Source organism: Mobula birostris, chromosome 2, assembly GCF_030028105.1.
Source record: "Mobula birostris isolate sMobBir1 chromosome 2, sMobBir1.hap1, whole genome shotgun sequence".
Classification (NCBI taxonomy): domain Eukaryota; kingdom Metazoa; phylum Chordata; class Chondrichthyes; order Myliobatiformes; family Myliobatidae; genus Mobula; species Mobula birostris.
In genome coordinates this window covers 141856595-141883904 of record NC_092371.1, presented here as the reverse complement: position 1 = coordinate 141883904, position 27310 = coordinate 141856595, and the positions used below count along the sequence as shown (strand labels likewise).

Sequence of the window (27310 nt, the reverse complement as noted above, 5' to 3'; positions counted from 1 at the left end):
CATCTTTAGAATGTGGGAGGAAACCAGAGCACCCGTAGGAAATTGGCACAGTCATGGGGGAGTTAATAAACTCCTTGCAGCAGGAGTTGTACCCCAATCTTACAGCTGGCACGCTACCACATTGCACTACCACACCGTCCTATGATGCGGATCCTAATTCAGAGAGGCTAGGAAGAGACACAGTCTTGTCAGAGCATTCTTATATGTGAGAGGTAAGATGGGTATTCCAGTGATAGGACCTTTGGAGGCAATAGGGTAAATATTCACAAGATATGAGGGGATAGCATGTTAGAATGTCTTCACTCCTGACTTCTCAGGTGGGCAGTTAGCCTTGTAAAGTGAGAGTAAGTGACTACTAGCCAAGAATGAATGGGGAGATCTGGGACTGTTTGCAGAAACGTGAGATGTGCAGAGCCCTAGTAAACAGCTAACCAAAGGAAACACATTGCCCTTACTATGTCCCAGACAAACCCTGGGCAAAGTTTGTATCAGATATGTTTCATTTAGATGGGAAGTTGTATCGGGTGACAGCTGATTACTTAATCAAATTTCCCAGAGACAGACTTAGAAAACCCCCACTTCCTTGACAATCATTCACAAGGCCACTGTACAATTGTCACAAACAGTATCCCTGAAATACTGATAACAAATAATGGGCTACATTTTACAATGGACAATATTGTGAGGTTGTTAAAGCACTGGAGTCTGACATCAAGACAACTACACCCCACTTACCACAGAGTAATGGAAAGGCAAAAAACAATTTAAAGGTGGCTCAGGAACTGATGACCCAATACAAGACCATAAGACAAAGGAGCTGAAGTAGGCCATTCGGCCCATTGAGTCTGCTCCGCCATTTTATCATGAGCTGATCGATTTTCCCATTTAGTCCCACTCCCCTGCCTTCTCACCATAACCTTTGATGCCCTGGCTACTCAGATACCTATCAATCTCTGACTTAAATACACCCAATGACTTGACTTCCACTGCTGCCTGTGGCAACGAATTCCACAGATTCACCACCCTCTGGCTAAAAAAATTTCTTCGCATCTCTGTTCTGAATGGGCGCCCTTCAATCCTTTAGTCATGCCCTCTCGTACTAGACTCCCCCATCATGGGAAACAACTTTGCCACATCCACTCTGTCCATGCCTTTCAACATTCGAAATATTTCTATGAGGTCCCCCCTCATTCTTCTAAACTCCAAGGAATACAGTCCAAGAGCAGACAAACGTTCTTTCTATGTTAACCCTCTCATTCCTGGAATCATTCTAGTGAATCTTCTCTGTACCCTCTCCAATGTCAGCACATCCTTTCTTAAATAAGGAGACCAAAACTGCCTACAGTACTCCAAGTGAGGTCTCACCAGTGCCTTATAGAGCCTCAACATCACATCTACTCTCACCTGTCTTTTACTCTTTATATACTTGAAAAAGTTTTTAGTATCCTCTTTGATATTATTTGCTAGCTTCCTTTCATAGTTCATCTTTACCCTCTTAATGACCTTCTTAGTTGCCTTTTGTAAGCTTTTAAAAACTTCTCAATCCTCTGTCGTCCCACTAATTTTTGCTTCCTTGTATGCCCTCTCCTTTGCTTTAACTTTGGCTTTGACTTCTCTTGTCAGCCACCGTTGCATTCTTTTTCCATTTGAAAATTTCTTCTTTTTTGGAATATACCTGTCTTGCACCTTACTCACTTCTCGCATAAACTCCAGCAACTGCTGCTCTGCCGTTCTTCCTGCCAGTGTCCCTTTCCAGTCAACTTTGGCCAGCTCCTCTCTCATGCCACTATAATTTCCTTTACTCCACTGAAATACTGACACACCAGATTTCGGCTTCTCTTTTTCAAATTTCACAGTGAACTCAGTCCTGTCATGATCACTGCCTCCTAAGGGTTCCTTCACCTCAATCTCTATAATCACCTCCGGTTCATTACACAATATCCAATTCAGTACAGCCAATCCCCTAGTGGGCTCAACAACAAGCTGTTCTAAAAAGCCTCGCAGACATTCTACAAATTCTCTCTCTTGAGATCCAGTGCTGACCTGATTTTCCCACTCCACTCGCATATTAAAATCACCCACAATTATCATAATACTACCCTTCTGATAAGCCTTTTCTATTTCCTGTTGTAATTTGTAGTCCACATCACTGCAGCTGTTTGGAGGCCCGTATATAACTGCCATCAGGGTCCTTTTACCCCTGTGATTCCTTAGCTCAACCCATAAAGATTCTGCACCTTTCGATCCTATAATCACCTCTTTCTAATGATTTAATATCATTTCTTACCAATAAAGCCACGCCACCCCCTCTGCCTACCTTCCTATCCTTTCGATACACCGTGTATCCTTGGACGTTCAGCTCCCAGAGATATGCATCCTTTAGCCACGTCTCAGTGATGGCCACAATATCATACCTGCCAATCTGTAGCTGTACGACACGATCATCCACCTTATTCCTTATGCTGCATGCATTTAAGTATAATACCTTAAGACCAGTATTTGGTACTGCAATTTTATTGCACTGCAACTTATCCCAATGGCTACAAATTTGCCCCATCACCTGCCTGTCTTTCCTGACATTTTTACTATTCACTATCTTAGATTTATATCTGTTTTCCCCTTCCTCTGCTCTACCATTCTGGATCCTATAACAAGGATCAGTCCTTTACAGAAGCACATGAACAAGAACACTCATCCTAAGGCTGTTAGATCCAGGAAATGTATGAAGGCAATAAAAGACAAGCAAAAGACAGACACACTGCTTCAACAGAGGTGAAAAGACTCGGCACTGTCAAGAAGTGGTGACATTGGCAGGATGAAGTCCACATCAGACTAACACTAGGTGTGATAGAAGTCAGTACTGTCTTGACACACTCCATTCCCCATTCTGTGAGGCCATAGGAGAAGGTATGAGGGTGATAGAAATGTTCCATATTAAAGGTATAGGTATCCTCTTGGAAAGACCACTGAGCAGGCTTGTTTGACTGAAACAGATGTGAAGATATCAGATGCATCACTACCCCTGCAGAATGAGAACAGCACAGCCCAACACTGCCCCTAAGGAAATGCAAATCCCAAGGACAAGATCAAGAAGTCCAATCTGTCGTACAAGTATCGTGAGGACTTTTTGCTCAAGTAAGTCACGTAGACACTAGTCATTTGGATTGTTTCATTTTTGTCTTTCACCATTAAAGAAGGAATTGAACATATCCATCATATACTTAATTCTGTTGACAATAATTGTTTCTTTAATGCAGTTAACCCTTGGTTCATGTGACTACTTGATGCTACTGCCATAAAAATGTTTGGTGAAGGAAGTTCCAAAAACAGGCTATTGGAAAGATGGTAACTGTGAGGATGCTGGCTTCCTGTGTAAGCTGTTTTATACCTTGCAGGTAGCTGAAATTAGTGACTATTTCCAGTAGCTTACAGGGTGGATAAGGGAGATAACGAGACATAGAGCTTGTAATAATTTTGTATGTGGTGTGGTAATTTTGGTGGGGATTCAACTCCAAAGCTGTAAGATGGTTGATAAAAGAGACCACAAGAACACTTTGTTCAATAGTAGTGCTGAATTGGATAACAGAACTGCAAGACCGTACAACAAAGAAACAGAATCAGGTCATTTGGCCTATCGAGTCCACTCTGCCATTTGATCACGGCCAATTTATTTCCTCTCTCAGCCCTAGTGTTCTCCCTGTAACCTTTGACCCCCTTACTAATCAAGAACCTATCAACTTCTGCTTTAAGTACACCCAATGACTTGGCCTCTGTAGCCATCTGTAACAATGAATTCCACAGTTCCACCACCCTCTGGTGAAAGAAATTCCTCATCATCTCTGTTCTACAGGCATGTCCTTCTATTCTGAGGCTGTGCCCTCTGGTCCGTTAATGGAAACATCCTCTCCACATAGGCTCGATTAAGGCCTTTCAATATTTGGCAGTTTTCACTGAGATTCCCCCCCTCATTCTTCTAAACTCCAGTGAGTACAGGCCCAGAGCCACTAAACGCTCCTCATACATTAAACTTTTCATTCCTGGGATAATTCTTGTAAACCTCCTCTGGAACCTCTTCAACGCTATTTTATCCTTTGTTAGATATCGGGCCCAAAAACTGCTCACAGTATTCCAATGTCTGACCATTGCCTTATAAAATATCAGCAATACACTCTTGCCTTTCCATTCTAGTCCTCTTGCATTGATTACTAACATGCATTTGGCTTTCTTACTACTGATTCAACCTGGAAGTTAACCTTTAGGGAAACCTGTACTCGGGCTCCCAAGTCCTTTTGCACCTCTGATTTCTGAATTTACTCCCCATTTAGAAAATAGTCTACACCTTTACTCCTTCTACCTAAATGCATGGCCAGAGACTTTGTATTCCATCTGCTACTTCTTTGCCCATTCTCCTAATGATAAGGAAAACAATACCTTAGAATTTCTGTTGTTTGCTGAATCACCAAGTCTCAGCAAACAGAAGCAGACTCACCTCCTACATTGTTTTTGTAAGTGTTATATAGTTCTTTTACACGCCTGTAACGGAAGGCTAGTTTTCTCATCCAATCGACACCTCCTCTCACACCAGTTGCTAAGCAGAGGTTTGCACTGGTGGCGGCTGCATGGAAACCATCAGTTGCAAAACTGTAGGTACTGCAAATAGAGCAAATAATATGCATTCATCATTCAAGTCCTTAAATGGCAATATGAACTTGTGATTGGATAAAATCCTACCTTAAATCTTGTCCATTGTCATCAGAGGACACATCATCTATATGAACTTGATCACATTCCTGTTAAAAGATGATCAAATGAATAAAACAGAAAAATCTTCACTCTGTTGAACTAATTTTACATGTGATTACTGTTTTAAATCAAGTTGAATTCAATGACATTTGATAATACTATTTCAATCATATTTCACATTACAAAATGCAAGAAGTTTGGTTCAAGATATAATTATGGCACAATAAATTAATACATCTTGTTCAAGTTTCCTACCTTCAATATTTTTCCTTTTATCATAAAAGTTCTTTTAATGATGTTTGTTGTTGATTTATATTGCATTGATTGAGACATAAATAAAACTAGATGCTCTGGTTAGTTAAATTGATATATTTTCCATTAATACTTATCTATTTAATGCTACATGGGTGAAGAAAGCTAAGAAATACAAAACTCCACTGGAGAAGGAACCTTCTTCGTGTTATGAGATTGAAAGTGTTCCATATTTGGAATGAAACTTGATAAAAGCCATCTCTGGACCATTGTATCACTCAAAAGTCTAACAGGACTTTTCCCAAGAATGAACCATTCTTGTGTTAGACTTCACTTGAGCAACAGATGCACATGATGTGATATCAACACCTGTGCAATGCTACTACTGGTGAACTGCAGATGAAATTAATTCATATTGCCCTGGGGCAAAACAACCTTGTTAAATAGAAATGATCATATTTGAACAGTGCAGCACAAAGTGGGAGCTCACTAAATAACTTTGGTGAGATCTCACCTAATGATTTCAACTCTCTTATTTTTGACCTCATCATTCTGAGGTTTGAGCCCTGGCCTGCAGATTGCTCAGCCATCCAACGCACAGAGGTCCCATTCTCCCAAACTCCCTGTGGGTCTCATCAAACTAAATCTCTGCTCTCCCATTGAGGTGACTGAGGAGCCTCTGATGCTTCAGGGCCTTGTTCTACTGACATTCCAATATCCCTGACAGAGACCCCAATATCCTTTCCACAATCAACACCCTCAGCCCCACAACTATTTAATGGCTGGCTTCAATTCCTTGTTCATTCCTTGGTATGTAGGTCATCCAAGCCATTGGTCTCCCACCCTCAAGCCCTGATGGCCTCTAAGCACTGACCCGGTCCACATCTGGATCTTCTGGAGCAGGCCTACATCCCCCACCATTTTCCTTCATATATTCTGCATCAGTCAAAGAAAATGTCTAATCTTGGTTCAGTAGCACCTAAGGCTTTGGAGCAAATCTCTAACATTACACCAAAATCCCCAGGGGATTCTAAAAATAATGAGAAAAACATCCTCAAATTACTGAATTTACATCTCATTATGTCTGTTCTAGACACAAATAGATTTTATTTCCTCAGTCCAACTCTATAGGATCTATAATTCTGCAAGTTATGCACTTTTGAGCTTGTGAGAGTAAGACAGTATTCAACCAGAAGATGGCAGAGTTGTTACATCCTTCACAACCATTAGCTCGTACACATTTTAAACATTTGGCAAAAATGATAGTTATTGTTTCATTCATAAACTTATTGTGGGAAGTAAAACATAATTTATAATTGCTTTAATGTGTATCATGTTACTATCTTTTAATTTAAAACAGTCAATAATAGTTAATTGTACCACCATACAGCCTACAGAAATTTGATTACGTAGTGCAAAATTGCATAATCTATTGCTGAATGGCAGGGATCCCATATTATTGATTGACACTGATTATGTCCTTCTGTGATCGGCTTGTATTCCCAAAACTGTGCATTTTGTATGAAGTATTTCTTTTGATGGAAATATACAATCAGCATGAATCATTTTAAATGCCTAGAGATAATTAAACTTCACATCGATCATGCCGGAGTTTTGCCAATGCATATTTTTTTGTTCATTAACACATTATACAGGATGGTTATATGCTTGTGAAAGTTATCTTGCAGTGGCCAAGATGCATTTTCATTGTCTTTTTATATTACCCTTGTCTGTTAATGGAACTTAATACACTGGAATTCCATGAATATTTCTAGTTGAGACTGAACAGAGAACTTGAAGTTCAGGACATTATGTTAATGATGGTTAGTTTTCAGAAGCCTATAATAAATGAGTGTCAGGGATTACGTTCACATCCGTGACTAATAAAGTATCAGCAGTGTGGAACAGTGCACTGCTGTTTGCAAAATAAAATGAAACCATCAACAAATCATTTTAATTTCTCAATCAACCCAAATGCCTGGTACTGTCTGACCGCAAACCTTAAGAGCTATATATCGTTCATACGGACCCAATAATTTACTGCATATGAAACTGACCTCAGCACAGCTGAATCAATGAATGTTCTCCACAAATAAGTGAGTAGAGATCACAGTAACATTCTTGTACCAACAGCCAAATATGATGAGGTTAAGCAAATATGGTCCCAAGTGTCGAGTAACTTGATGTTTAATATACAAGACTAATGTCTTACTTAATATTTTTGATGAAATTTATATATAAAAGCATAGAGGAAAATTGAATAAATTGTTCCAACTGCAGTATCCTAGAAATAGAGTTATTGTGAACCTTATGATCAAATATTGTTCAAGTGACACAACAAATATTAGCTCTTCACTGCAACACTCACCACTATTGCTTACAGTATTTCTAACTCTGTCATTAATATGGAAACCTGAGAAAACATTATTGTGTGCTTTCTGTACCATTCTCAGTTGATAGTGTTACAGAGCAGGGATCCGCTGCAGTGAGTTGAAACACCGTGCAGCACATGTGTAAGAGATGACAGAGGTGCAGGAGGAGATTGATGGAGAGAGTTAGATTTCAGGTCATGGTGGGTACATGGAGACCCTGCTAATCCTAAACACAGGGGAGCTCTGTAAGTGTGTCCTGGTTATTCTTAGTAGCAACTTATAAGTCATGTTGTTTTTTCATGAGGCTATTTTAATGAAGTTTTCTGTACTGCAGTTCATTTTGGCAGTTTGTATTAACAGTGAATGCCTGGCAATATCAAAATCTTCTGCAGTCTGGTTTATGCGAGTATGCACTGTTGCACTGCTGGAGATTTCTTTTTAACAGGCTGTGAGAAAGTCAGGGCTTGTGCCTAAAGCAGGCTCGGCAGTACTTTATTTAGATACTGACATGGTAGGTCAACACGAAAGATTAGTAGTGTAGAAAGCTAAAGTGAGTACAGGCAATGCTTGCGTTATGGCCGTTCATGTTACGGTCTTTCGACCTTACAAAATTTACAAATCACTGTCCAAAAAACTGGGATATGGACTAAAATTTACTCTATGGAATTTATGTAAAAAAAAGGTAAATAAATAAATAAAATTTATTTTTGTCAATTCGCTTTTCTTGAGATGTGCCTATGATAATGTGTCATGTTCTGAAAAATTGCAATAAAGACTACTCTCTAGGAATACAAGCCCCTATAAAGGAGAATTTGCCTGTAAAGTTAGTTTTGTCTCAGAGTGACTGAAAGGGAATTGGTTGCAATAATTAAATAAGTAGCTGAAACATAAATAAATGTTTCATTCTTCTGAATTACACCAGTCATGTGATCTCTTGACCTACAGGAGTATCTGTTCCGTAAATCCACAATTCTAATTTACACATCCTTGTTTCCAAATCCTTCCAGGGTCTTCCTCTGATTCTTCCTTCCAGCCCTGTCACTGACCTACATAGCTGTATTCCTTCAACTTTGGCCTTCTGAACTCCCCAGTGTTAAGCACTCAGTCAATACTATTCATGCATTCAGCTATCAAAGGTCCTTTCCAAACATTACTCTTTCTCTCACATTTGACCTTAAAACTACTTTTATCAAGCTTTTGATTGGTTTGCCGAATATTTACTTGTGATTGCCAAGGTTTGTTCAATAGTGCTTCTGCAAAGTGCTTTGGATGCCTTATTAAGTCAAAGGAGGTTAACTGCTCTAAGTTGCTTCAATTTGATGTTGGTCTAACAAAGACCTGCCCAGTGCCTGAATGATTGCATTTTGAACCCTGATTCTGTGACTCCCATTGAATGGATCTCTCGGTAGAAATTGGGGTATATTTTTACCGATCGTCCTATAGCAATTTTCCTCACACATTCTGCCTGACAAGTTATTTTCACTGATTTTCCGGTCAGCTTCAAAGGGGGACACTCACCACTGACCATGGAGGAAACAATGAGAAAGCTCTATGGGATCTGTGCAGTGCATTTCCCCTGTTCCACTGGGGTTATTTGCTATCCTGAAGCATTCTGTTTGGGAATTCAATATCCAATAACAGCAATGCCCTAAACCCCCAACCAGATTGAGAATTCTGGTAAATGGAAAACAGTAGAATTGGAAATAAACGTCTCTATTTAAATAAATTTTAACACACATTTTACAGAAAATGAAATAAACATCGGGTCACAGTTTTGAGAAATATTGTAAATTAAGGTCGGTTATTTTATCATTTTAAAAATTATGGATTTGCTATATTTGCTATATCAAAGTCAGCTGTCAATGTAATGAGGACTTTACATTTCACTGAATGTTTCAGACCTTTAAAAGCTTAGAATTTCACACTCTGGATTTAATGCAGAGTCATGCATCGAAGCAAACTGTCAGCAAGTTGAAGACTTTCACACTTGACAGTACATGTATGCATGCCCAAAATTTATGTTTATTTAATGGGGCAATGGAATTAGTTCTACTCTGGTCTTGAGTCTGATTTCTGCCTCAAGAACACTACAATAAGAATATTGAATATATTTACTACCTGGAATTACACTGCAAAAAAAAAACTACCTGGAATTGAATTAATGTGTACAGAAGTTTCACTGTCTATTTACATAAAATGACAATTTTCATAGTATTACTGACAGTTTAAGAAGAGGGGGAGCTCAAGTTATCTTCCAAGGCTGATGATTAAAATTTTAATGAAGTAAAGTTTTTATAAGAAAATGAAAAATACGGGAGGGGAATCTAAAACCTATTTCTGCTGAAACAGATCAGCTTTGGTTTTTTATGCCTTTGAGATCTATGTAGGCTTGGTATGAAAGGCATGTGCAACCTTGGCTGCCATGGCATGGACTAGTCTGAAAGAGGGTGAACTGTAAAGATTTCCCAGGGAAGGTGTTGAACAAGGCAACCTCCTTTGGGCAGATGGTAAGTTTAAAAGCACCTGTCCACTCTGCTGCTTGGTGTGTATTTTCCAACAAGAGATGTGTGAGATGGCTGCTGGGTGCAATTTCCAAATGTGTTGGCACATAACTCCCTCCCCGACACAACGTGTCCACCCCCAATCCAATAACCAGAAATGCCCCACCTTTCCTGAATTCCAAGTACATTCCTGTGGACAAAAAATAATTATAAGGAACAGCATATAAAATATTTATCCTTTTATAATCTTTAGTTTTATTTCTCCATTTTCATGCACATTTTTCTAATGTGTGTGAAGGGATGATAAAGAATGAACTTTTAAAAATCATAAACAGTACAAAAGATTTCAATAAAAGGATTCTGAAGAAGGAAAAAATAGTTCACATTATGAATTGTCTATACTAAGATATATTTCCACATTGTCAATACAATTGATATTTGCATAACACTATAATTAAACAGAATATGTTGCTAATTTTATTGGGGTTTAAGATTATTCAATTCATATAGTCCACTGAATAAGACTTTGTACTAAAGGTTCTCATCAAGATGGTAATCAAACTCACTTCTCTAATGTTTACTCAAATGTTTTGTGATTAACGTTATTACAGCAACACTAGTGCAACAAAACTTTAAAACAGGCATCTTATAAAAGAAACCTATTTTCAAAATCTGCCTCATTAAGAGCCTGATTTGTCCAGCTGTTGTACTTCTTCCATTGAATCAGAAAGATGAGGATTTAATTAACACAAACTCTATCAAATATTCTGGTTGAGCACTGAGGGGCCTATGGATTGCCAGAAGTGCTACCATTTGGATATCAAACTACAGCTTGCTTGCCAGATATGTCAATGTAGAAGAACTCTTGGGACTGTTAGAAAAGAGCATCTTTCCACAGCAATGCAGCCAACATTTACACCTCAATCATAATTTTCACTTGCTGGAGACAAATTGGCTGCTGCATTCTCCTTTTAAACAACAGTGACTGCACTTTAAAAGCATCTTTTCGGGGGTGCAAGAATTTTAGGATGTAAAAAGAAATGAAAAACTGCTATATAAATGCAGTTACTTTTTTTCCTCAGGTGCCTAAAAAGTTAACAGGGGAAACCAAAAGTTTACAGGACTATCTTGGCAATGTTATTTAAATGTTGGTAGAACATAATAACATAAGAAATAGGAGCAGGAGCAGGCCATCCGGCCCATCGAGCCTGCCCCGCCATTCAATAAGATCATGGCTGATCTGTCCGTAAACTCAGCTCCATCTACCTGCCTTTTCCCCATAACCTTTAATTCCCTATGTAAAAATCTATCTAACGGTATCTTAAATATATTTAGTGAAGAAGCCTCATCTGCATCCCTGGGCAGAGAATTCCACAGATTCACCACTCTCTAGGAAAAACAGTTCCTCCTCATCTCCGTCCTAAATCTTCTCCCCTGAATCTTGAGGCAATGTCCCCTAGTTCCAGTCTCACCTACCAATGGAAACAACTTTCCTACTTCAACCTTATCTATCCCTTTCAAAATTTTGTATGTTTCTATAAGATCCCCTCTCATTCTTCTGAATTCCAGAGAGTATAGACCCAAGCAAATCAATCTCTCCCCATAAATTAACCCCCTTCATCTCTGGAATCAACCTGGTGAACCTCCCCTGCACTGCCTCCAAAGCCAGTTTATCCTTCCTCAAGTATGGAGACCAGAACTGCACACAGTACTCCAGGTGCGGCCTCACTAGTACCCTGTATATTTGCAGCATGACCTCCCTGCTCTTGAATTCAATCCTTCTAGCAATGAAGGCCAACATTCTGTTTGCCTTCTTAATAACCTGTTGCACCTGCAAGCTAACTTTTTGCGATCCATGCACAAGCACTCCGAAGTCCCTCTGCACAACAGCATGCTGCAATCTTTCACTATTTAAATAATAATCTACTCCTCTATTATTCCTTTCAAAGTGGATGATCTTGCATTTACCAATGTTGTATCCCATCTGCCAGATCTTGGCCCACTCACTTAACCTATCTATATCCCTCTGCAGACTCTCCACATCCTCTGTACAATTAGCTTTTCCACTCAGTTTAGTGTCATCAGCAAATTTTGCTACGCTACACTCAGTCCCCTCTTCCAAATCATCAATGTAAATGGTAAACAGCTGCAGGCCCAGCACCCCACTCACCACAGACTACCAACCGGAGAAACACCCATTTATACCAACTCTCTGCCTTCTATTGGTTAACCAATCCACTCTCCATGCCAATACACTTCCTCCGACTCCATGTATCCGCATCTTATTTATAAGTTTCTTGTGCGGCACGTTATTGAACGCCTTTTGGAAATCCAAGTATACGACATCCACCTGTTTCCCTCTATCCACTGCACTCGTTATGTCCTCAAAGAACTCCAGTAAGTTTGTCAAACAGGACCTGCCCTTTCTGAATCCATGCTGCGTCTGTCTCATGGAACCACTCCTTTCTAAATGTTTCACTATTTCTTCCTTAATGACAGCTTCAAGCATTTTTCTGACTACAGATGTTAAGCTAACTGGCCTATAGTTGCCCGTCTTTTGCTACATCCTTTTTAAAAAAGTGGTGTGATATTTGCTGTCTTCCAATCTGCCGGGACCTGCCCAGAGTCTAGAGAGTTTTGGTAAATGATTACCAACGTGTCTACTATAACCTCCGCCAATTCCCTCAGCACCCTGGGATGCATCCCACTAGGACCAGAGGACTTATTTACCATTAGGTCCTCTAGTTTGCTCATCACTATCTCTTTAGTGACAGTGATTTTATCGAGGTCCTCACCTCCCATTTTGTCCATAACATCATTCTTTGGTATATTAGACGTGTCCTCCACTGTGAAGACCAACCAAAAATAGTCGTTCAATGCCTCAGCCATTTCCTTATCCAATATCAATTTCCCCTTCTCGTCTTCCAAGGGACCTACATTGACTTTAGCCACCCTCTTCCGCTTTATATATTTATAAAAACTTTTGCTATCTGTTTTTATATTTCGTGCTAATTTACTTTCATACTCTATCTTCCCTTTCCTTATTTCTTGTTTAGTTGTTCTTTGTTGCTTTTTAGAAGAAAAAGTACAGCACAGAAACAGACCTCCTGGCCACTTGGTTACTACTGAACCATTTAAACAGTCTACCCCCATCGAGCGCACCAGGACCATAGCCCTCTATATACTTATTCTAACTTCACTTAAATGTTGAAATTAAGCTCACCTACAATCCCTCATAATCAATTTCTGTTCCTAACTGCACCCTCAAACACTTGGCACAGCTCCAATTTTGCACAAAGCTCACAGCTTGCATAATGCATTCAGCTAATCAATCATGACAGAAAAGTTATTCCAACATATGCATGGGATTCAGTGACACCTTTGGAGGGAAAAGTAATGTACAACCGGAGGCAACAGTAGCAGCAAGCTGCTCAGGGAAATGTTTAACTCATATGGAAGAGGAAGTGCTCACCATCATTGAACCAGCCAAAATCAACAGCCAGCCTTGGCTAGGTGGTGATGGGAGGAGCAAGAACATGGAGCATGTTTGCTTCTAGCCAGGGAAATAGTAAAGGAAAATGTAACTGCCAGTGTGGTCGACAGAGGTTCTGTTGCAAAAGACTCAAATGAAGACTGTAACAGTATTGTTAACACAAAGCTGATGGCTGTTCAGAATGAAATAGTTTGGTGCATTGGTTGGACTGTCAGAAAATCTATCCACAGATTCAAGCGTTGCAGAAGGTCACACATCTGGGACCCCAATCTTTCCAGCAACTGGAAACATCCAACCATTATAAGCATCAAGTATTTCAAGGTCAAATCAGCAACTTTGTTGCCTAGGTGGAGGATGATCACATTGCCTGTGAGTAGCACAAAGGTATTTTGTAACATGATTCACAGAGAGTGCAAGAAGTACTAATGAGAGCATAAAGCCAGGCTGCTCCATCGCATACTGCAGGCATAGCCCAGGGTAGTCCAGGCTGCAGATTCAATGCTTGAATATGGCAATGATTTCTTCAGTCACTCTTTATTTGGCAGCATGGCATTAGTTGACTATCATGTATGGGCTACACAACAGTGTGAAGAGTCACATTGTTAGCGTACAGCCCTTTTCAAAAACATTGTAGTGTTTGTTCAGATGGAGATGACACAGCAGCTGTTGCAATATGAAGGTAGCAAGGATACTGAGCACTGAACTGCACAATGTGCTGTGCATTAACAATGACAGGGAAAGGATTGCCTTCTGCTTGTGGCCCATCTCCAAGCAGATATCTGATGCCCACAAAGCTAGTGCATGCGGTTAATGAGCACATGAAAGACTATAATTCTTGTGAAGCCACAGCCTTACTCTATCTGCTGCTCTCTGTAAGTAGCTGACAATTGCTTTACATTGCTATGGAGAAGGAATGTGGAGAAAGTGTTCATCCTGCTATTGAATGTGTGAGGTTAATGCACTAGCTGCAGAGTGGCACTGCTGGCATCAGATCAACACTGCCCTGATGTCATGACCTGCATTAATGCACTAACAGCCTTACCGATAATTTGGTGGTAGTGTTCACTACTTATTTAGCTGAGTCAGTCATCCCATTGGAACAATTTGGGATCCATAGTTCCTAAACAATAGGGACTCCAGAGCCAGTGGACAATGGGAATGAGAAAAGGGCAGATTGTTATTCCAAAATGCTTTTTGAACCAAAAGCTTATCTTAAGTGCAATGAATTAACATGACATTCCTGTGTACTGCAAGGGTTTAATTTTTACTGGTCTCAGAACTAGTCCTTCCTATGTTTGAGTGACAATGGCATAACTATGTAACCTCTCATAATACTCAGGCACGAGGATTCATCTCTGGCATCTAATTTAATCTACTACAGCTGATGCCTAAATTTTCCATTCAATATCACTCAATTCAATTAGCATCTCTGTGGTAGGATTACATTTAATTTGCTGAAAGGATTTCAGTACTATGGTTTGTCATTTGCTCAGTTTCTCAGCTCTCTTCCTTTGCAACAATGGCTTTGACTAATTCCCAAATCTCTGTTAAAGTCCTTGATTGTTTACTGTCTGCGGTGCCACTGAGTAATATAACTGATTTATTTTACTGTTGTTCTATTCACTTCGTTACAATCACCAATTCTTAGACAGACATTCATTCCATTGTTGCATAATAAATGCGTTTGCATTATTTACTTGTGTACAGGGGAATACTCTGCAAAGTTAAGTGAAGCTACTGACTAACATGAATACTTAATAGCTATGTTCCCCCTCTGAGCCTCACTCAAACAGGATTGATCTGTAACTGATACTGGATTTCTTAAGTACAAAACATTCAATGTAGAACATACTGTCATTTTTAGCCTAAAATTATTACTCATTTTCTCCTCAGATTAAAGCATTTCTCTCCTGCACTCCTTAAAATTGTTCTGCAGCCTAGTTGCTGATAATCTCCTATACTCAATCTCCGAGTTGTTATAGGGCATAGTTATAGGGCATGTTTTTTTTTAAACCAAGCTTCTGCTCTTTTTCTATGAAGAATTAATAAAATGTCCTGGCCAAGAACCGGCACAACAAATCCAACAAGAAGGCAAACTTGAGTGTCAGGCAAAGCTGGAACTTGAACTAATGGCCTCCTGGCTGCAAGTCAAAGACAAAGGCTTAACTAATTTAGCTATTGGGCAAAGTCTTGCAATTCAGTCAGTCTTTCCTTTTTTAAAATCACACATTCACTAACAGCTTAACCTAAATCTGATATTTCAATTAAATGGTCGGAATAGATTCATTGTTTACCCCAAAATAAAATGAAAAATTTGCTCTAAATTATTAAAGTTACCACCTGCAAAACAATATCAATTTTAATAATGTTTGTATCAATCTGTACAATATCATTTAATACAATATCAGTAAAAATACATAGGATTCATATTTGTCCTTCAATCATCAAAAAAAAACTTTGATTAATTTTGTGAAATATGAAGTTTGGCACAGTTGCTGTAAAAGTGAAGACATATTTTGGAAACTTCTGGACACTAAAATGAACTCTGTAGTTGATAAAATGCTTGTACCTCTAAATCATTGAAAAACAAATGTGTGTCAGCCAGATTGAAAATCATTTCTTCCATCCGAAGTCCAAGTGTAACAGCCATTGGTGGATCCTGAAAAATAAAAGTTGCCATCAGAAACCACCTTGCTTTACAGTTTAGAGGGCTCATTATGTTGTATCTCCAGTTCACATAATTCATGGAGGTGGAGCAATAACCTGAACCAGCACTTCAGAGTTTAACATGTACATTCACCACATACAACTTCTTAAGGAAAAATGTAAAAACTAAAGGAAAGAGATTTCTTTTACTAAATGGTAAGTTTATGTTAACTTGATTACGTCATGAACTCATAGGAACGAGATTCAGTAATGAATTCATAGTAACTATGAACCATGTAACTCTTGAAATATCAGATTCATTAGCAATACACATGGCAGATTACTTAATGAGAATGTGTTTACAACAATACCAAAACTTGCCTATGAAGCTTCCACTGAAATATTTAATGATCTGTGAAGATCTAGTGTGGTATGTATATACCTCAATACATTTTGCACTTCGGAGATCAAATTGAGATATATGGGAAACAAGAAGACAGGATTTATTTTGTGTATCTATTGTGTTTCCTGTTATCAGCTCATTGTAACTTCTCTGTGATTTCAAGGGCCTAGAACTCTGACTGATTCAAAGTGAGTGTGAAATTACAAATAGACTAGCCACTACAGGAAACATAATTTTTCTTTCTGTAGACTTGTTACAACTCATCCAACACATTTAAATTTATTCTCAGTAGTACTTGCTTTATATTTTCTCTTTCATGTTCTTTCATAGAACTGATACTCATCATTTTAAAATTTAAACCATTTTCACAAGTGGATATTGTTAAACAGACGATTGCCTAATATTGGTGATCAAGTGCCCTGACAGGACGGTGGAGATTATGTTCTCCCCACCATTATTTTGCTCTTGCCACCATCCAGCCAGTGTTTCTTAAGGATGTGATTCCCAAGGCTGCTTAAAGACATTCTGTGAAGTCACCTACAGTCAGCAGGCTGCAGCCTTTCAGTGTCAATAGTGTTTGGACTTCTTAGCAATTCTTGGGCCAGCAATAACACATGGCATCACATCACAGGGCTAATTGGCTGATGTCTTTAGGAAATATGGCATATTTTTATGTATACATTCGGTTTAGAATGATTATTTTTATTTTTTGCTTTGTGGCCAAGTGGACAGTATGACATTCAACAACTGAAGGGAAGTAAGGGGTAGAAAGTTGGTAAATGGGATTCCTTTGCATATATTGCATTTGGGTGAGTCTAACCAGAGAAAACATGAGCATAAAGGCCCCTGTCTAAAAACAAGAGAAAATCTGCAGATGTTGGAAATCCAAGCAACACACTCAAAATGCTGGAGGAACTCAGCAGGCCAGGCAATATCTATGGGAAAGATACCCATATCTTTCAGTTCGGGCTGAGATCCTTCGACAGGACTTGTCTAGGTTCTTTAACTTGTCCTCTTTTCCTACCCAACAGTTGTCCACTGTGTAATCTAAATCATCCCGGAGATAATGTTGTATTGTTTACAGCAGGTCTTGACATCCACTTCACTGAATACCGCAGAGTTCCTCCAGTGAGTCAACACAGTGAAACAGTCACAATGGTTCATCACACTTTGCTTGTCAGCACGGTGTTAGTTGTATGAATGCTGTCCAGTTTTGCCTGGGTTGTGCACTGGAGTGATCAACCATGTCATGACAGCTCTTGTTCGCCATATCCAACCTCCAGCTTTCTACTGGGGGCTCAAATATATGAGCACAGCAGGCTGCAATGAAACTGGCCAGTGTGATGCTTGTTGTTAATAAACCGCCAGCCATGCTTACTCAAAAGTATTAAGCAGTGTTCAGAAAACAACCATGTGTGCAGTCAATGGCTTCCTCCCATGAGGAAGAATGTGATCCTTCCAACTCTAGTCTGCTTTCTGCATCCAGAAGGAGAAAAAGAAATGCAAGAACTTAGGCAGAGAGTGTCACTGACTTGCAACAGTGAACGGCTACCCTCAGGACTTTTCCAGTACCTCTATTTCCAGCCTGAAAGGGCCCTGGTGCATTAGAGCACAAAGCAACAGTTACATTAACAGCTATTGGTAAAACAGCCCTTATCTTATTCTAGTGTTTTTGGTATGGATGGAGCAATTTGCAGATTTCAGAGAGGATGTTCTTAAATGAAGTTCCTCTCTGACATCTAGGTGAACACCCTAAAGTGTACAAGCCTCATCTGATATCCCTTCTACCCTCTCTACCGAGTTGCTTGGCTGGTTCTGTATACTCATTCTTCATTTTCTCAGTCATGTGTACTTCAGAAGATGGCAGAAGTATGAGGATATTACTGCAGTTTGTTTCAGAAAGTGGATTATACAACATCACATTTTGTTGTGCTAATTTCTACGGAAAATAAATAGGGACTTAGCCTGTGGATTATAAAGTCTGTGAGCACGTTATTGCAAATATTTTTATTAAAATTTCTGTTTCATTCATTTTGTGTGCCTCATTTATTTCTGAGTATCAATATAAACTTTTGATGTAGATGCACGTAGTACAATTTGAAAAAATAAACTGGGCAAGTTGAAGTTTCTACAGGCAGCAAAAAAGTTAATCAAGTAACTGTAGTCTTCTTTGACACCTGTCTTGTTCTGTCAAGAACCATTATTTAAGGGTTCAGCATTTTTAAAAATTCTGCAGACCAACTGGCATCAGCTGCAGAAACCATCATCAACTGCAGGTCAGAATAGGTCAAATACCAGTCCTCCTGATTTGTTGTTATGGTAACTAAACTAAAATAAAAATAGATTTACTACCATAAGATTTTTTGTAACTCTACAATGAACATAATAATTTGACATTCTTGAGTATAAATATAGTGAAATATTTATTTCAGTCATTTAATTTTACCTGAGCAAAAAAATTGTTGGAAAAACTGATCTTACTGTACATTGGATGAATATTTTGAAAAATGCTACGAGAACATAACTATTGTTTTTTTTGCCATACTTTAAGTAAAGTTCAGAATTTTTTACAAAACATCTATTTTAATAATTTTGAACTGAAATGAGAAGTGGTCTTTTACAATATATTTTAAATTTGATTGCTGTGACTATATTTCCTACGAAAATAAGACTATGGATTCCACATGGTTGTAAGAAGAAATACATATGTTAATTATAGTTCTTCTTTACCCTTCTACCAGCAGTTACACTCACATTGCCTCAGTTCTATTTACATTTTGGCAAGTTGGCCATTATTTTGACATTGTTTTTCACAGACTGTCTCATTCTCATTTAATGGCTCAGTAATTCTTCCTGTGTGCATCTAGTAAAGTATTCCAAAGTACTCTTGAAACTGTCACTGCACTGATAAAATATACCACATACCCTACAGTCAATAGCCTTCATCCTCCCACCTATCCTGTTACGGCTATATTAGCTGCAGTTCTCATTCTAACGTAAATCCTGAGGAGTGAACTGTGGATGTAATAATTAAAAATTTATTGATGTCTAGACAACTGGAAGATTCATTGCTACCTTTTGTTCCATGGCCGAGAAAGCAGAGACCAAATTACTCCTGTTATACATACCTAATATGCTGGTTTTCTTATCATTGTGACTTGACATTTAGGTTCTTGCAACATATATTTAAAACAAGCACTTTAAACAGTAATAACTCAATTACATAGACCAGCATGACAAAATAATAGCTACATTCATGACCTTAGTTATTATCTATAATTTCCCTTAGCAGTTACTAGATTTTGGTGTCCAGCAGCAGCAGCAGCAGACAAAAACAGTGTATTCTGATGTGTGAAGAACAAAGATCCAACTTGACTTTGATGAGGTGTCCAAACATGAAATTCTGAGCAGTTTGATTCACTGGTACCTTTTCTAGGTTAGTTAAATAGCAAACCTATTATGTTTCTTTTTCCTAATTTAGAAAATACAGATTTCCGTAAAATTTGACAGCAAAATAAATAGTTTTCAAAATATCCTAATTGTAAGGTAGAAGAAATTTTAGTCACCCATTGATAACAAGGATAGTTCTGCAAATATGCAATTTTTAAAAAGTTATTGTGAAAATCTGATCCTAGAAATCCTAGAGCAAAAAATGGAAGCATTTATGTTCCACAGTGACATGCCAATATAAAAATTCAAAACTGAGATTTGTGGATTCACTTTCTGCATATAAAGATTGCAGAATTGGGACAGTTTTACAGCCATTGTCCAAGATGATAACATTTGTAATCGGAACAGTTAACAATCTTATTAATGGTTTAGGGTTAAAAATAAAATATTTGTTTATTTTTGTCAATGTTACAATAAATAAAGCAGAACATATGGAATTATTAAATTACTGAATGCTTAATTTTTTATTGCATAACAGATATCGATTGATTAAGCAAATCAAGGTAAATTGATTTCAATATAGGCAAGTGTGAAGTCATCCAATTTGGATTTTAAAAGAGTGGAACAGAATGGAGAAATTTTAGATTATAGATGGTGAAGAGTTAGACGTCTGTGCACATAGATCATTGAATTGTCGTGAATGTTATAAAACTAAACAAAAAATCTAATTGAACACTAGTCTTTTTATCTCTGGGATGTGAGAATGTGGATGTTGCTATTATCCATCTCTGACTGGCCTTGGGAATGAGATGGTAAGGTGCTTTCTTAAACTGTTGGTTCTTCTAGTATAGGTACTCCCAAGATTGCTTTTGGGTTTGGGAGCCCCAGAGTTTAGATCCAGTGATAATGAAGGAAGGACAATACGCATTTCATTGAAGAGAATGTGCAGTTTAGAAGAGAACCTGCAGGTGGTGGTGTTCCACTAGCTAGTTGCCCTTGTCCTTGGTTGTAGCTTTGGCAGGTGCTGACAAGATAACCCAGGCAAATAAATGCAGTGCATTTTGTTGATGATACGTACTGCAGCCACTGAGCTTCTGTAGTAGAAAGAATAAATGTTAAGGTTTGCCAATTGGGTGCCGATCAGACAGAGTTAGAATGACACAGAGTTGGCCCACTATGTTCACAAGAACGAGCGAGAACCAATCTATATTAAACTCATTTTCCTGCACTTGGATATTTTGTAACTATCAGCAAATTACTATTTGGGCCCTTTCTGTTTTTATTACCATTGCCTGGGATAATAAATAAAGTGCATGATAGATTCTGGAATCAATACGTTCACACTGATTGGAGCTTTGAAGGACAATGGCTTCCTGTAATTTTCCGCAACACAATTGTGACTCAGTACAGCACAAGTCAACACTCAACCGCTCTATGCTCTGTCATTTGTTGACATTTCTGAAGGTTGGCTTATCCTTCATTAGAAATAAATTGATTTTTATTTAGCTTTTCTTGCAAACATTTCCTATACACTGACAAAAGAAGAACAACCTACATTTCTACAGAACCTTCAGTTTAGCAACACATCTTAAATATTTTACCGCTGCTCTGTCAAACATTATCTGAGATAGATCCATGAGAGCAAATATCTATATAGGGAGAGAGACAGATAAATTCTGGGGTTGAGGCCCCAGATGATCCTTGGTGGAGTGACTAAATTCAGTGATGACTAAGGAGTCAGAAATAAAGAAGTGTAGGACTGGAAGAGTTTACTGGAATGATTTTGAAGGTACGACTTCAATTAATGGAGAGCCAGTTGTGGAAATAATAGGTGAACTGACTGATAAATCCAATCTGCTATCTTCCTCTGGATTGTGTGTGATTTAACCTTCCAGACTAGCCTGCCACAAGTGATCTTAACATGGTGTTCCACAACTTCTGCGAGTGTCTCTCCCCAATTTAGAAATTATGGTGCGTAATTAGAAACTTTAAAAATGTTTACATAATATTTAACAAAAATATTCAAGCAGGACAATCTGAGCCATAAGCAAAAGCAGCATGTGTTAAGATATGAAAACTGCACTGCTGTACTTTTCAATGGTTTTGGTGAGAACAATGGAACCTACATGATCAGTGTACCACATGAAAGAAAACATTTAGTTGGAGAGTACTGTTTTGAACTGCAAGACAGACTTTAAAGTCTGAATGTGATGCAACCAATTTCTTTTAAAAAAACACCTACAGATCTCAATGTTGTGAATGTGCTTTTTATTGAACTAATGCATGATTTGAGAAGGCTTCAATTAAAAAGAGAATGGAAAAATAAACCTCTGGTAAACAGAGCAGGAAAACTGTGGATTTAAAGTTACTTTAATTCTTCTGAGATTCAAAGTCTGAGTAGTGCATTCTAGTTAACCATAAGAACGTAAGACATCAAAGCAGTATTTGGCTATTTGGCCCATTGAGTCTGCTCTGTCATTCCATCATGGCTGATTTATTATCCTTCTCAACCTCATTCTCTTGCCTTCATCCTCGTAACCTTTGACGCCTTGACTAATCAAGAACCTATCAACCCCCAATTTAAATATACCCAAAGAGCACTGTGAAAATGGATTCCACAGGTACACCACCTGACGGTAAGTGCAATTCCTCCTCATCTCTATTCTAAATGGATGTCCCTGTATTCTGAGGCTGTGCCCCTTTGTTCTGGATTCCTCCACTATAGGAAACATCCTCTCCATATCCATCCTATCTAGGCATTTCAATTTTTGATAGGTTTAATTACGATTCCTCCCCCCCCCCCCGCCATTCTTCTAAACTCCAGTGAGTACATTCTCAGAACCATCAAACGCAACTCATACATTTACCCTCTCATTCCCAGATTCATTCTATGAATCTCCTCCGGACCCTCTCCAATGCCAGTACATCTTTTCATAGATAAGGGGCCCAAAACTGCTCACCACAGTGCGGTCTGATCAATGACATACAAGGCCACAGCACTGCATCTTTGCTTTTATATTGTTATCCTCTCAAAATTAATGCTAACATTGCATTTGCCTTCCTTACCACCAACTCAATCTGTTACTCAATCTGCCTCAGCATTCAGGGGAGAAGATTTAGGACTGAGATGAAGAGAAACTGTTTTTCCTAGAGAGTGGTGAATCTGTGGAATTCTCTGCCCAGGGAAGCAGTTGAGGCTTCTTCACTAAATATATTTAAGGAACAGTTAGATAGATTTTTACATAGTAAAGGAATTAAGGGTTATGGGGAAAAGGCAGGTAGATAGATCTGGGTTTACAGACAGATCAGCCATGAACTTATTGAATGGTGGGGTAGGCTCGATGGGCCGGATGGCCTACTCCTGCTCTTATTTCTTATGTTCTTATGTTAACCTTTAGGGAATACTGTCCAAACATGTGGAAATCTGTAGGTGCTGGAAATTCAAGCAACACACACAAGATGCTGGTGGAATGCAGCAGGCCAGGCAGCATCCATAGGAAGAAGTACAGTTGACATTTCGGGCCGAGATCCTTCATCAGGACGGACAAAAGGTCTCGGCCCAAAACGTTGACTGTGCTTCTTCCTTTGGATGCTGTCTGGCCTGCTGCATTCACCAGCATTTTGTGTGGGAATACTGCCCGATGACTCCCAAGTTGCTTTGCACCTCTGATTTTTGAATTTTTTTCTCCATTTAGAAAATAGTCTACACCTTTATTCCTTCTACCTAAGTGCATTACTATACACTTCTCTACACTATATCCATCTGCCATTTCTTTTCAATGCTCTTTCCTTTATTCTGTCTCCCTTCCTTCTTAAGGAATGGAATGACATTTGTGATTTTCGAGTCCTGCGGAACCATTGTGAAATATAGTGATTTTTGAAAGATTACTATGAATGCCTCCACAATCTCTTCAGCTACCTCTTTCCAAACCCTGGGGTGCAGTCCATCTGGTCCAGGTGGCTTATCAATCTTCAGAACTTTCAGCTTCCCAAGCACCTTCTCCTTACTAATAGCAACCACACTCATTTCTATGCCTTGACACTCAAATTTTTGGGATACTGTTAGTGTCTCCTACAGTGAAGATGGACACAAAATGCTTATTATGTTCATCTGCCATTTCCTTGTCCCCCATTACTACTGATCCAGTGTCATTTTCCAGCTGTCAGATATCCACTCTCTCTTTTACTACGTATTTATATATCTTAAAGTATATTTTATATCCTCTTATTTTACTGGCTAGCTTACCTTCATATTTCATCTTTTCTCTCTTTATGGCTTTTCTAGTTGTTTTCTTTTGGTTTTTAAAGGCTTCCCGATCCTCTAACTTCCTACTAATTTTTGCTGTATCATATGCCCTCTCTTTTGCTTTTATGTCATTGTTGTTCTGTGGTCATCTCTGCTAGTGTCCCTTCCAATCAGTTTTGGCCAGCTCTTCCCTCATGCCTCTGTAATTCCTTTAACTCCACACTGTAATACTGATACATCTCATTTTAGCTTCTCCCTCTCAAAGTGCAGTGTGAATTCTATTATATTATGTTCACTGAGTCCTAACAGTTTCTTAACCTTAAGCTCCCTAATCAGGTCTGGTTCATTACACAACACCCAATCCAGAATGGCCTTTTCCCTTTCACATCCACAGAATCCCCTGTCTGCTCCTCAAACTATAGAATCTTCTATAACTATTGCACTCCTCTTCTCCCCCTTCCCCTTTGAGCCACAGAGCTCAACTCGGAGACCCAGCCACTGCGGTTCCGTCTGTTAGGTTATCTCTCCACCACCTCCCCCCAACACTATCCAAAGTGGTATACATATTATTGAGGGGAATGGCCACAGGGCACTTTGCACTGGCTGCCTATTCTCTTTCCATCAAATTTGCTACCAAATGAGCAGCAGATAACTCATTTCTCATGTGGTGTTTCCATAATTGTTGGTTTCTCATAACGTGAGTATCAGTATCCTCGGTTCCAACATTTCTTAGGGCTTTTTATGCTCTGCTTCTCTCATCTTCAGTATCTTTGCCAACCAGAATCTACCTTTGAAATTTCTTAATTGACCAAGCCTCACAACTTTTCTAGTGGAGTGTTTTCCAAATTTTCAGTCCTGTTTGTGGAAGAAGGGATTCCTGTTGAGGTGTGAGTAGGGTGGTAGACGTTAGATTGGAGGCAATCCTGGGCACAGCCCCATAACCTAGAAATTAGACTTACATGATAACTCTAAAGACGTGTACGACTCTCCAAGCCAGCAAATTTAAAATCCTGTGCATACCCCTGAGCAGTGTTCCCTCTAATTTTTAGTCAGTTGTGCAAAAATCTTATGTTGTGCAAATTTTTTTCCTGTGACAAAAGCATGTGGGCACTGAATGCACACATGGCACAGTTTATGTAGGTTTACAAAATATTTGACATAAAACTGCACAGAATAATAACAAGATAACATACATATTTAAGTCAGTCAGTTATTTTATCTCTCTCCTGTCTTTGGCATGTACACATTCTTTGTAAACCCATCTAGACTAACAGAATTTCCATCCAATTGACAGCTTTTGATTCTCATTAACATGTCCAAATGACATTCACCTAAACGGTTTCTCAGCTTGTTTTTGAGTTGATTCATTAGGCTAAAACCTTGCTCACAGTCCGCACCAGACGCAAGAAAGTTTACCCCAACGTCCATCAACTGTGCAAGGTCGCAAAACTGTTCATTTTGAAGTACAAATGCCACCATTTGAGCAAAGTTTGGATTTAATTTTTTCTTGCACAGAAAATTTGAAATCATTAAACTGTCTAACTATTACAGTATTTTCAGCTAGAAAATCATGCTATTTTAGACATAAGGCATTAACTTGTTCATCCCCAAATATGAAGTCACAATCTGCAATTGTGGAGAAATCAAAAGCTGACCATTCTTGTACCTCATCTTCAGGAAACCTTTCTTCTAAATGAACACAAAGACGATTTATAAAAGTCAACAGTGAACTTGTATCTACTGTGACGTTTTCTTCACATTGTTGGCTTAGCAAAATTTTAACTTCGTCACTCACAAAACATTGTCTCCCAGATACTGCTTTCTTATCTTGTTAATTTTGCCTCGTGCAAAATGAAGTGAATCAATCGGTGTCAGGCCACTCTTTTGCAGAATCTTGCACAGTGCAGCCAGTTCATCAAAGACATCACTTAAAACCTGTAAAGCTACTTTGTATGTGATGCTTATCAATTTCTTGTGACAGTATTTAGCCGATTAACTAGTTAACAGAAACATTTAGCTGAAAGATTATTTTCAATAAGTATAATTATTAATGACTACATTATTTTAGGTAACTAACCTTTTGTGCACACATTAATTTCCTTTGTGCGCTGGTTGAAAAACGTGTGCGCGTGCGCGCAGCTTAGAGGGAACATAGCCCCTGAGTTCCTGACATCATCTCTAAATCACTTCCCTCCAAATTTAATGCTATACCTTCTTGCTTTACATTCACTTTCTCATTCAAATCCACTAATCGCTTTAGAGTGGATGAAAACATCAAGAATATTGCAATACACCAGAATTACAGTACATCATAAGGAATGGAGTGATTTGCAACCTATCAGGCACTAAGGCTGGCCGGAAATTAAGTAAGAAGTAGCTGTGATGTCTATTGCTAATGCTATTGATATTTTTCTCATGCCAAAATTGTACTGGGTGAGATTATTGTTCCAAACTTGTTTTCCCTGTGCTTTTCCCCTGGCTGCTCTGGCTTCCTTTCACATCCAAAAATGTGCAGATCAGTCAGTTAATTGGCCTCTGCAAATTGCCCCTATTAAATGGTTGAGTCTGGGTGACTTGACAGAATGTAGGGAGAACGGGATTAATGTAGGATTACTGTAATTGTGTGGTTAATAGACTTCATGGGCCAGAGGGGGCTGTTTCTCTGGTATGAGTCTATGACTCTAAAGTAAATTTAAGGGCCAATCATACCAAATTTGGCATGCTGGTTGATCGAATGAAAGAGTGCTTGATGGTGCAGGAAGACGTCAGTGACTGGCTAATAGGGCACAAAGTGGCAAATGGAATTCAATCTAGTTGAGAAGAAAATTGTACACTGAGACAGCACAAAGAAAGCTGGTAAAAAATGGGAGCATTAGTAAGAATAGACAACCACAATTTTTTTCCCCATGATTAAAATGCCTGGTATTTAAAGTGAGAGGAAGATACAAGGGAGTTGTCCAAGGCAAGTTCTTTTACACAGAGATTAGCGGGGGCCGGAATGCTCTGCCAAGGGTGGTGGCAGAGGCAGTTAGCATGGGAGATTACAGGACTCTTAGGTAGGCACATGAATACGCCAAGAAAGGAGGTTAATGTCGGGGGAAGAGGGAGTTATTGGTATAATTAGTTTGACAGAACATTGTGGGGTGATGTGCTGTACTTAGCTGCATCCTATGTTTAAAGACGAGAGTGATCTCAGAATACAAGTGTACAGATACTTGAAGGTAGAGGGACAGGTATATACTGTATGGTGATTAAGAACACTTA

The 27310-nt window shown here is 38.8% G+C and overlaps 1 protein-coding gene across 12 annotated transcripts in view; it reads right to left on the bottom strand.

Annotated features, from left to right (window-relative positions):
- The window catches only part of eya4 (EYA transcriptional coactivator and phosphatase 4), a 454812-nt gene that overhangs the window by 42223 nt on the left and 385279 nt on the right, over nt 1–27310 (bottom strand). For all 12 annotated transcript variants that reach the window (XM_072249790.1, XM_072249815.1, XM_072249809.1 and 9 more), the window contains 3 exons: nt 15931–16020; nt 4732–4790; nt 4490–4650 (listed from right to left, as the gene is read on the bottom strand). In XM_072249790.1, coding sequence (XP_072105891.1) covers nt 4490–4650; nt 4732–4790; nt 15931–16020 — 310 coding nt within the window. The remainder of the gene's footprint in view (nt 1–4489; nt 4651–4731; nt 4791–15930; nt 16021–27310) is intronic.